Source organism: Temnothorax longispinosus, chromosome 5 (genome assembly GCF_030848805.1).
Source record: "Temnothorax longispinosus isolate EJ_2023e chromosome 5, Tlon_JGU_v1, whole genome shotgun sequence".
NCBI classification, from domain to species: Eukaryota; Metazoa; Arthropoda; class Insecta; order Hymenoptera; family Formicidae; genus Temnothorax; species Temnothorax longispinosus.
In genome coordinates this window covers 17,061,087-17,073,238 of record NC_092362.1, presented here as the reverse complement: position 1 = coordinate 17,073,238, position 12,152 = coordinate 17,061,087, and the positions used below count along the sequence as shown (strand labels likewise).

The 12,152-nt window shown below is 35.0% G+C and overlaps 2 protein-coding genes and 3 non-coding genes across 13 annotated transcripts in view; 3 read left to right on the top strand and 2 right to left on the bottom strand.

The window, feature by feature from the left end:
• Fry (Protein furry) overlaps positions 1–12,152 on the bottom strand; it is a 33,063-nt gene that overhangs the window by 9,960 nt on the left and 10,951 nt on the right. For all 9 annotated transcript variants that reach the window (XM_071779489.1, XM_071779482.1, XM_071779484.1 and 6 more), the window contains 3 exons: positions 11,726–11,889; positions 5,865–6,077; positions 2,020–2,156 (listed from right to left, as the gene is read on the bottom strand). In XM_071779489.1, coding sequence (XP_071635590.1) covers positions 2,020–2,156; positions 5,865–6,077; positions 11,726–11,889 — 514 coding nt within the window. The remainder of the gene's footprint in view (positions 1–2,019; positions 2,157–5,864; positions 6,078–11,725; positions 11,890–12,152) is intronic.
• Positions 1,097–1,169, top strand: Trnaa-agc (transfer RNA alanine (anticodon AGC)). Its single transcript has one exon. It is a non-coding gene; the product is annotated as a tRNA-Ala (tRNA).
• Positions 1,251–1,323, top strand: Trnaa-agc (transfer RNA alanine (anticodon AGC)). The gene has a single exon. It is a non-coding gene; the product is annotated as a tRNA-Ala (tRNA).
• Trnaa-agc (transfer RNA alanine (anticodon AGC)) lies at positions 1,705–1,777 on the bottom strand. The gene has a single exon. It is a non-coding gene; the product is annotated as a tRNA-Ala (tRNA).
• On the top strand, positions 7,631–12,137 carry LOC139813777 (thyrotropin-releasing hormone receptor-like). Its single transcript, XM_071779492.1, has 4 exons — positions 7,631–8,324; positions 9,838–10,745; positions 11,104–11,308; positions 11,488–12,137. Exons 2-4 carry the CDS (start codon positions 9,933–9,935, stop codon positions 11,598–11,600), a joined length of 1,131 nt encoding a protein of 376 aa, XP_071635593.1. The 5' UTR covers positions 7,631–8,324; positions 9,838–9,932; the 3' UTR covers positions 11,601–12,137.

Here is a 12,152-nt window from a genome sequence, read left to right as displayed (position 1 = left end):
GTGATACGGGGAAAATGATCTTGATACATCAACTTGTGATTTCTGCAGTTCTCGCATGAATTCTAATTAGATCATCTAATATTAGAGCTATGTCCTTCATCATTAATGGGATTAAGTAAATTATTACGACAGCCGCATGAAAATTGGAAATTGGCATCGATCTTTCTACTTGTGCCAAAAATTTCACCACGTATTTCTGTCGAAGTTATTTGCATATATTTTTGATAAAGTCTCATGTCGCGTCTTTTCTGGGAATTCTTTATCTCTTCTTTATCTCTAAGAGAATTTGACCAGATATTGCATCGATACTCATATTTATACGAAATACTGTTGTACATTTTTACAATGCATTAATATCGCATTTTTCCCGGAAAATACATTGTATATATTCTACTGCATATTGATATTCGTATCAAAATTCCACAGCATCTATTTCATCACTCAATACTCTCCGCAAAAGAATCAACTACGCTCGCCACATTTTATCATTGAGTTTTCGCGTTGCACGTGCAATTACTCGCGATTGCTATATTGATGCATTTGCAAGTCCATTGAAATCGATACACAGTTCCAGTATTGCATTCTCCGGGAGCTCTGCTTGGTACTTGTTTCAATAAACGCTTGAGTCCATTCACGTTTGCATCCATTCACGTCCAATTTTCCCGAATTACAAAGGAATACCAGCGTGATCCCAAATATGTGGAATTATTCACCCCGAAAATCAAGCACACCAATCGTCAGATAAAAATCGTTGACCGTGTCTAGAATGATGGAACCATTATTTTTATATAAAATCGATGAGAGTGTCTCCGAGAATGAAAACAATGTGTTTCTTTTGCGCGTGCAAAGAACAAATACTAAAATTTTCAATTTTCAAGATAAAATTTGAAGCTTCTATTCAAAGGTAGATTATTCACAATTTTCAAAGCTAATCAATGAAGATCAAATATATCACAAGAACGTATAGCTCGTTTGTTTCGCACAAACGATGAGATAAATTCTGAGAAATTTTGCAAAATTATATATGCAACTTTTTTCCTGGAAATAGATCACGATCACGATTCAAAGTGATCCCGTTAACGATCCAGATCACACGGGGGGCGTAGCTCAGATGGTAGAGCGCTCGCTTAGCATGCGAGAGGTACCGGGATCGATACCCGGCGCCTCCAAGATCACTTTTTGCCTCCTTTCACTAAAAGTGGATCGCAATCGTGGTCCAAAATAATCCCGCCGGTGATCCAGATCACACGGGGGGCGTAGCTCAGATGGTAGAGCGCTCGCTTAGCATGCGAGAGGTACCGGGATCGATACCCGGCGCCTCCAACATTACTTTTTTTTTTTCGAATTGTTTCACCGAAAATAGATCACTTTTCTGAACTCGATTGATCTTGCTGCAGAATTGCATTATCAGGGGGCGTAGCTCAGATGATAGGCAGCGCATGGCGAGAAGAGCTTTCTCGCATTTTTAAAATACCAGCCATTTTTACCATTTTTAAAATCCAGCCGCGTATATGAAAGCAGACCTCCCTGTGAAGCAAAAGGCAAATTCGGTTTCGAAACCTCGTTATAGAATTTGCATGCTAAGCGAGCGCTCTACCATCTGAGCTACGCCCCCTGATAATGCAATTCTGCAGCATGATCAATCAAGTTCAGAAAAGTGATCTACTTTCGGTGAAAGATTAAAAAAAAAAAAAAAAGTAACGTTGGAGGCGCCGGGTATCGATCCCGGTACCTCTCGCATGCTAAGCGAGCGCTCTACCATCTGAGCTACGCCCCCCGTATGATCTGGATCACCGGCGGGATTATTTTGGACCACGATTGCGATCCACTTTTAGTGAAAGGAGGCAAAAAGTGATCTTGGAGGCGCCGGATATCGATCTTTTTTTTCTCTGAGTGTATTACCCCTATTAAACTATATATCCAAAAAGCAAAAGCGCAAAGAGCACAGACTTCTAAAATTTCAAAGCAAAATGCTGCGCTGCTATTTCAAAGTTGATCACGATAATAAACTTCATTCACCTGATAATAACTCAAGGGATTGGACGGCGGCGGTACATTAGGATCGACCAATTCCATGTTGTGCAACCAGGGTAACAAATATTGCAGTAGCAGTTGCCGAACTTCTCTGCGGGCCGTTTGAAACCGATGTGTAATTTCTGAAACATATAAATTGAGTATCAATTTCTAAGAATTACTAGGTCCAATTATATTAATAATACGTTGTATTATCGATCTATATTATATTTGTAAATAATGTGGTAGAATTATATCAAGAGAAATGTGCACAAGTACTGCTTTTTTTTTATTACTGTACACGGAAGCGTGTAATCCGCTTCTATGTAAAAAAAGGAAGAAAATAATACATATTATAGCATTACTGGTGCTATAAATTTTATAAATCCACGATTTAACGAATTATTATATCAAATTATTTCCCTTGTTCCCTTTATTATTGCAATTTTCCGACAATATGTAAAAGCACGTCTTTTTCATAGCCAAGCTCATCCAGCTTAACTCAAATATACAAGGTATAAAATTTCATCCGTAATGCGTTTCATACGCGCATAATGCATGTGTACATCCGAGTATCTCATCGTTCATCTCATCTCACGATTTGGAAATATTTAAACACCGACCGTTTTGCAGCTTGAATGAATTTAATGTGGGCTGCATTACTGTTCCCTCTCCCTTTCTTTCACTTGCCGGATTCCCATTTCGCATTTAATTACTCCATACACGGTCGAACGCATCCCCAATATTGCTTTATATGCGTAATAACGTAATTTAACGTGCCGGTTTAAAGCAGCTAGACGTGGAAGGGCATTCGATATTTTCATCGATATTCGTAAATGACATCCCTAATAATTTGCTGAGTGCGCGCGCGCGCGCGCGTGTGTGCGTGCGTGTGTGTGCACGTGCGAAATTACATAGCGAAATTAGTATGTTCACCTGCAATTATATCTGCATTTGTTTCTAGCTAGTACGCGTCGCGTTTCAATCTGAATTTCAAAGATATTAACGTATCAAACAATTGTCACGAAGCGTATCCTCCTTTGTGATTCTTTTGCGTGACATGATTCTCGGTGTACAAAATACAAGATTGTTCGTTCAGTTAATACCGCTTTAAAATCCTTACAAGTAGCATATTAAACTAAATCGTGAGATTTGCCGCACTCTGGTGAATCCATGCGTTGACTTGTATATCTCTAAAAATTTTAATCTGCTGCAAGCGGATGAGCTTGTGATTAATACAGGCTCTCTCATCCACGTTTTGAAAATACGATATCTACATGTTGTATGTTTATACGTTGTTATAATTAATATACATATATACGGCCAATTTACGGTTAATTAGTTCAAAATATTTTATCCTATAAATAAATAAATATATATATATTTAAATAAAATAGAATAATTATCAATTTCATTGGCGTTTAATAATCTCTTTTAATTTATTCCTTTAAAACTAATAATAATTTCCAATATTTCTGAAAAACGTAACTGTAAACTCTAGAAATTTTAGTTTATAAAAAGCGTTGTGAAGAGAACGCTCGAATCAAATATTGAATTTTTTCTAATTATATCTAGAATATAACTGTCAGATTCGACATGCACTCTTTGAGTTGAAATACATTTTTTATTTCTTCTTCTTCATGCTGCTATTGGGTGCAATATCACGTACAAGAGGGTTTTATGAGATAAAACTGCAGTTTTACGTTACACCATTCCCGGAAGCAAAGTGTTCGCCGCTTCGAACGTGTCAAAGCGAACGGATGTAAGCTGGTTAGCCGCGGAAACGTGCAAAATAGTAATTCGCACAATGGAATTATTTTTCATCGTTATATTTTTCTCTCGTCGCGCATCGGTCCTCCGCTATTTTTTAAAGAGCCTCTTCGCCCCTTTAACGCGGTATATGACACTGGCAGTACGTCAAGCAGGCGTCACGAAATTAAAGCGGAGGGCAGCGATCCATCATGTAAACGAGGCTGCAACTTTATGCGTCTTGTGATTCATTAACAATTGCGATTGTAGTTAAAAGGTTAAATTCTTAAACAGACAGATCACGGTCAACCTTCCATCAGCCTACATTATTCCTAGGTTTAATTAAGAAGTCGAATTCTGCGAACAATGCGACATTTCTAGTTCAAGAACATTACAAGTCTTTGATTTTTAATTTTTACATAAGCAGAGCTTGAAAAATTTTAAATTTCACATTTAATTTTAACTTTAATTTTACATTTTTAATCCAATCTCATTTTCTCAAATTCTCTTAAAAAAATTAATTAAATTCACTTCATTGAGCTCTTCAATCGCATCAAATATAACTGAATGAAGCAAGAAGAGTACCCTTCTTTAATGAATTTTACACCGTAAATCATTACTTTGCCGATATCGCGATACACATGCGAATCTCTATACGTTTAAGTTGTGGCACTAATAATTAATATTCGAGATGACATGTATTTAAGTAAATGTGCAGGTATACATGAATACATTTATAATCTATCAGTACAATTCTATCAGTAGAAAAGCTCTACTATTTGTCACTTTTGCCGACGTTTCTCCGATATTAAATTACATATAATGAGAGCCTGTTCGATTAGTCGAAACAGATGCGCGGTAATATTTACGCGATAGCGACCCGCCTCTGGAATAACAATCGATAAAAACGCGGGCACAGGAGGATTGTTATTGACAGCATCCCTCTAGAGTGATAAATTATTTATACAAATACTTGTGATAACTCTGTTAAATCCCGCGAACATTCTATGACCACCTCATTGTAATTACACGTTTCCGTGCGTAAGCAATACCCTTGCAATATTTCCTTTCCGTTAATATAACCGAGAATATAACTCTACCATATTATTTACCAATGTAATATAAAAGTTTAATAAAGTACATATGACTTTTCCATATGTCCAAGCTCATAAAAAGCATAAAAACAATTTTTTTACCAGCAAGCATTCTGTATGTAAATTTATAAGTCACGTCGAAAAGCCAACTTTCACTTTAATTAACATAATCGTTATTTTTATAGATGCATGAAAATCTCTTGCGTGTTTATTAACTGTTGAAACAAATAAAATTCTATATATCGAGAGATTAATATATATATTAAGGGAATATTAAAATTATTATTTATATAAGAGACGTTTTTCTCTTGAGTGTCTTTTTTCATTCTTATGGTTCTAAATAAAATGTAGGTACATAATAAATACGCTACTTTTCGATTTAAAAAACCGTGAGCTTTGAGGAGAAAACCGCAATTTTCATGCATGAAACGTTTTTAATAACTTATGATTAATATGTTCTACATTGTATTTTTTTTGCATCCATTTTTTAATGTTTAACTGCGTATTAAACTGCAGTACGGAAACATATATACCGTCGTGTATATTAAATAAAGGTTATTAGATCATATTTAGAACATATTTCATTTTAATTACAAGGAGCAGACAAAGTTTCAATTGCGAGGAAATAATTCTAAAGCTTGTTCTCTATAACTGAGGCATTCAATAGACCACAAAAGTTGTTAATTGTGTTTTATCATACATCCCTTCCTCCTCGAATTATAATTAACATCAATATTATAATAGTAAGACATTGAGTGCCACGATATTACAGTTATAAAATAATTACAAAATACAGTATTCTTAATCAACTACATTAAAATAATTACTTCAAAAATATCAAAGCGAAACATGAAATTTTATTTCGATTTAAAATTGGAAGCAATAATTTTCTTAAAAATTTCATCGAGATGTGTCGTGTTGTCTCAAAATCTTGACATGCTGAGTTTCTGGGACAACGTGACGCATTTCAGGCGTGAAGTGTTAACAAAACATAAGAAGTCCATTTACCGCTGAACATCGGCATCGTGAGTTCCGGATGTAATTGAGCCAGTTGACGTGAAAGGTACATTTGGCTGCGACAATAAGTGGTCGACAAGAGGACATCCAATGTGCCACCTCTGATCGTGCCGCCGGAAGAAATCTCACCTACAGGATTATTTTGTTGACCTGGCCCGCCGGAAGTCACAGTGGCGGCAGAGCTTGCAAGAGGATCGTTGTGACCTGAGAAATCCAGATAAAATACCAAATTACATTATTGAATCAATAAGGAAGTTAAATACCCTATTAATTACCCAAGATTGCTCTAAAATTTCATTATAGAATGAAGACTTAGTTAAAATTTCACTATATATTCAATAAAAGAAAGTTTTATTTATCTGTTTGTTGTAATGTTAAAAAATTGTGCAGAAAAAAATTTTTTAAATATAAATAACATGCCTCACTGATTGAATTATTAAAGACGCCCGTCACGTTGCGCGATATTTTTCGCAATAAATTCTTTAGTGATTTAAAGTTCTTATTAATATAAAAAAGTTAAATTATTAACTTTAAATATGTTAAATTTATTGTTCCAACGAAAAACCATGTTTCAAGACCGATAAATAATCGGTGCGCAGTTTGAATGGAAAAAAGTATTTAAATTCAAGCAAAAATATTGCAAGCTACAAAGATCGACCAAAGATATGGTTTTATCCCTATTTAATTGTAAAAATTTTATAATTAATAAATTTCTAATAAATTTCCATTAAAGAAGAATGAATTCATTTGAAAATCTATAGCTGATAAAAGATTTTATAAATGAAAACCATTTAATTAACGAACTGTAAAGGAAATATGATAGCGCGAGAAAGCACAATGAATACCTACAAAACTTTTTGTCTAATAATTATTATCGTTATCAATACCGATGACATTTAGCAGTAAAACATGTTGAGCGCTTTAAGGTCAACGATTATTTTCTCAATAATAATTAATTAATACCAAATCAATATGATTTGACATTTATCATGTATTTACATTGCGTAATTCCTTGGTGTTACAACGATCATCCTGATCACAGAGAAAGCATATATTTTACAGAAAAAGTATATTTTATTATATATAACTGTATACATGCTTTTTCTTCCGGCAAATTAAATATATTCTCTTTGCAGGAAGAGAATGAGTCTCGTTATGCTACAATTTCTTTGCATTCATGAAAACCTATTTCCTTTGGACGGATGCTTCTCAAACAGAATTTTATACATGATATGTCAAAGGGCGCGTTACTTGCATATAATCTTTTTTTCATATAAGAAAAGTTTAATTCATTTCTTTGAACCGGTATGTTCCAATTCAAATATATATGTCGATAGTAACGTGAAGCTTTTAAATTTTATTGAAATTTAAAAGCTGCAAACAAAAGCTGTGCAAATTTATGATTGCTTATAATGTATATAATGTAATAATTACTATCGGTTTACGATTATTAATTTTAGTTTGCATTAATAGGCGAAGTAACGTGATAAAAACTAGTTCGCATGCTCATAACTCTTTATCAAAAAGAAACATTCTTGCGGGTGAAAAATCTTTAGTAAAATATGACATTGTATTTCATATGTAATAAAAAATTTTTACAACTCTTTTTTTTAACATAAACGTCGATGTTACACATCTCGTAACAGTTTGTAAAAACAAAAAGTAACTAATGGGTAAAATGTGTAAATTGCGAAAATATGAATCTCTCCCTCGCGACACGGCAAATTGACGTGCGTCGCGAAGAGGCGGGAATTTGTACATTACTTTGATGCGCAGAAGCCGGAATACTGGATGCAGCGAGCTTTATCAGCCATGGATGCGTCGGAGCATCCAGCAGAAATAGCTGAGACGGCACTCGAATATATTCTCCGAAAGTGTTACATACATTAGTGTTACATACATTAGTGTCTCGAAAACTAAGTACACCAAATACCAAATCCAAATTATTCTCATCATTAAGTGCACTCATAAACTTGTTGCTTCCCCTTTGAAAATAAAAAAAAAGCAAAATGTCTCGCTGCTATTAACGTGATTGATAATACTTATAACGTGATTCATATACCGGATCTTACTTAGACCTAATCAATCTACTGTTAATAAATCGCGGTATTAAAATCAAGTGTCGCGCGACTGTCTGAAATGAAAAACATCTCATTAAATAATATTAACGAGTGGCTGACGAAAGAATCTCGCACCGGCACCGCACGTTGCCGTGCCAACTAAGTGTCGGGAGGGATCATCTTATATTCACAAAACGTTAAGATCGTTGATGTGTGAGAGATGTATATGAATTGAAGCACTCGAGTGTTGGAAGACCGCGGTTAAAAGGAGCTCTCGGCACCCGGTCACAAAATCATCTTTAGAATCTGGATGGCAGTCCAATAAATGACTTGCGTCCGCACGTCTCATAACTAAAACATGTAGCTTCATTTATTGAATATCAACATACAGGTACGCATTAATTAATATTCAAGACATTCCTGTTTGACGAGTTCTTTTTACAATCTAATTCAAATAAAAAAACTAAAGACTGTTTACGTCATGTTCATAAAAAGATATAGAATGTAGAGAAGAATAGAAAAATGTTCGTTCTTTTCTTCTCTTAAAAATGTTTCATGTGAATCTAGTTCTATTCTATTGTAGTATCTTTTTATATATTTTTATATATTTATTTTTTTCTATAATTATTTCGGCACGATGAAAAGTATTTTATCATATTTTATAAAGCGATTTTATAATTAAATTATTTAAAAATGTTATACCAAAGCGATGTACATTTTATTTTTATCCATTTATATTTGGATCAACGGTTCGGTCATAAATTATTAAAATCATTATAAAAGTGCTATAGAATTGTGTGGCCCGAAAGATATGTGAAACGAGCTAAGTAGAGAGAAACATAAAATTTTCCGATTCGCCGGTTTCTGACGCGTACTGTTCAGAAGTGTAACTATGAAGTAAATATGAAGCTCCGTCATTACCAAAGATACGAAATCATATCAACAAAATTCTCTTGTGATCATATCCACGGTAATTATTTACATTCAGAAAATGAACTATTACTGTTAGTTACATTACGAAAAAACGAGCATTCACCGAGATTGCCAACTATATCGGATTTTTCGCGATAACACGAAAAGATAAGAATTTTTGTTATGCAGTTGTCATCACATTGTAAGATAGTTCTTAATTATATAATAAAATTAATATCGATGAAAACGCGTGTCGAATTTGTGTTTTAATTTTTACTTTATTTCAATAAATAAATCAATAATATGAAATTTCAGACAATGTATAACAGATTCATGTAACATACGAATAAATATGTAACATAATCTGAATCAACAGTTGCACAATAATGATTTGTTAACGTATATCTATTGCGCGAAGGATTTCCTGCGCGCGATAAGCAGCAAGGTTCCCGTAACTTTTTTTGTTTTCGTAATACGCAAAGACTATATCTCGTGACATACGATAAGAATGCAAAGTGATTGTGTTAATCAAACGACAATGAAATAATTGAAAAACATATGAATATATCAGTTATCACTGGTCGCTTTCTGTCTTCTAATATCGACATCAATACGACTAGAGAAGTTGCGTAAATTAATTCTAACAAAATCCGTTTAAAAGTAGTTAAATTAGAGATGCTTTACGTTAATTAAAAAATTGTAAATTTTATGATCTCTTCCAAATATGAATATTTAATTCGCTGAAAAAATTCTGACTTTTAACGTTGAATAATTTCTGATTTTTAACGTTGAATAACTGTTTGGCTTTTCGAACATCAAACGACCACCGCTGATATTGCTTCAGTTTCTAAATTAAGTCCCCATGTGGATGATCCAGAGAAAACGCGAGATATTTAGAATATCCTCTCTCTCTCTCTCTCTCTCTCTCTCTCTCTCCTCCTCCTCCTCTGTTTTTCTATCTTCTTCTGTATGAGACACTAATGCTCTTTCAGATTATCATGCATGACGCAAGCTGTTATGCTCGGCGCGGTTATACTGCCTTTCGCTTTTCTTCTCATTGATGGCAGCTTGAGATCGACACGTGAAGATGATGGCTGAGAATAGTAGCAACATTACAACGGTATACAGACCCTATCAGGAAGCCGACCATTTCTTACAGCAAATCCAACAGTATTATACGCCGATTCTCGTACTCCTGGGCCTGCTGGGCAATTGTCTGTCCATGTGCGTATTCTTCGGCACGAAACTACGTTATTCCTCATCCAGCATTTACTTGGGAGCGCTAGCAATAAGCGATAGCGGCTTCCTGGTAGCAGTTTTCGTGACCTGGCTAAAAATGGTGCACGTGAATCTATTCAATCGGCATGGCTTCTGCCAGTTCTTCGTCTATCTCGCCACTCTCTGCAGCTTCCTCAGCGTGTGGCTCGTAGTATCCTTCACCATTGAGCGATACATGGCAGTCAGGTGGCCGCTTCGTCGCCAAATCTTGTGTACAGTAGCCCGAGCGAAGATGACAGTGATGGGACTAACAGCATTAGCGATTCTGCTGAGCAGCCCAGTGATTTGGTTCTCCAAAATCGATGAAAACTCGACCTGTGGCTTGGACAAAGACTGGGAGTCCTGGGCAATCGCTTACAACACCTTTGATATTGTCATGACATTTGCCGTGCCTCTGACCTTGATAGTGATCTTCAATACTCTGATAGCGCGCAACATCTACAAGCTCGACCACATCCGAAGAACTTTGACTATAGAATCCAATATTTCCAACGAGAGGGCTCATACTCCACGGGACAGAATGCCGCAGACTAAAGTCACGAAAATGCTTCTGCTCGTTTCGACTGCGTTCTTCTGCCTCAATATGCCTGCATTCGTTCTCAGGGTGGTCGCTTTCCTCTACGTACGTATCGATATTTAATGTTAAATATAGTTAAAGTCAAATACTTTTGCTCTAAAAAGCGAATTCTGAATAATAAAGTAGTATCATTAAACTTTTTCTGAATTTCATACATTTTTTTTATAATTTTTTATGTTTAATCGAATCTAATTTAATACACTCTCACGCTGTACGGTACTTTTGCAAAATCAGATGTTTTTCATGATTAAACAGCTATATACCACAATTTATATTATTCCCCATTGTTATTACTTTATTGACTCATGATATTACTGCTTATATCTAGATAAATTTTAATGTACTGCTAAAAAAATTGTACGTTAATGTATAATGTTAATAATCACTATATATCTAAATTCAGGATAACAGCAAATCAGTGATATGGCTTATTTTGGCGCAACAAATGTGCCAATTATTATTCGACACGAGTTTCGGAATAAATTTCATTCTTTACTGCGCGAGCGGACAGAATTTTCGCAGAGAGATGGTTCACATGTGTACAAAGCGTTCAAGTACTAGGAGAAGTGGAACTCTCATGCAGATGGCGAGTCATGGAAAACAGTGTGGTAAGCACTTAATTATCTAATTATAATAAGACAACATAATGACAAAATATATGTGCGCAGATATTGTATTGATTGAGAAATTTGTTTGATTTTCTATCCCGAATTAAATTAATAAGTAAAAATATATATATATATGATCAGGTTTGTTCAATTTAATAAAATCTTGCGTTTCTTTACAGTTTCAGAATTCACGCGCAGATACACCTCAACAAAACGGCCGCACTTTGCCGACAATGCGCAACAGAAAAACTCTCAGGAGACGCAAAAGCTACCAGTGAATAAAGAATTATGATACAATAAAACATCAGTTTCAAACAACTGAGTAAATGCATGTTAGAAGACAATCAGAGAATTATGTGTAATGTACCGACATAGTATTACGGTGCACATATATGAAAACATGGATTATAAGCTTACCAGCTTCGAGTTCTGTAGCTGGAAGCGGACCTACATTTCCGAAGAAGCGTTGATCCAGTAGTTGAAGAAGTTGAAGCGCTGCATCGTGAACTGGAGCGCGAGGACATCCTGTATTCATTAATGTTACGTTGATGACACTCGTGTAATGGTCGCAAGGATACTCCCTAAAGAAAAGAAAATCATAAACTCACGATTGTCATACTGTTTATTAGCTTTGTTATTCTATCTGCGGCTTATATCCGCGACTCTGTCGAGAAATATATGTCTCTTTACTCGCTATGTATATATCGTATTTTCTTCTAATATCAAGAGACACGGTAGTGTCTCGCACTAAGTACACGCGGAGCGAGATCGCACCGTGACTCTTTTACGCGATACTTCACTACTTCAATAAACGTTTTTGTATAAAATATTTATTCTATATTTA

Bases quoted from the DNA above. Each gene is read 5' to 3' on its own strand.
- LOC139813777 (XM_071779492.1), top strand. From the start codon at position 9,933: ATGATGGCTGAGAATAGTAGCAACATTACAACGGTATACAGACCCTAT. The intron at 10,746-11,103 runs GTACGTATCGAT...ATCTAAATTCAG, and splicing joins GGGTGGTCGCTTTCCTCTAC to GATAACAGCAAATCAGTGAT. The intron at 11,309-11,487 runs GTAAGCACTTAA...GTTTCTTTACAG, and splicing joins GAGTCATGGAAAACAGTGTG to TTTCAGAATTCACGCGCAGA.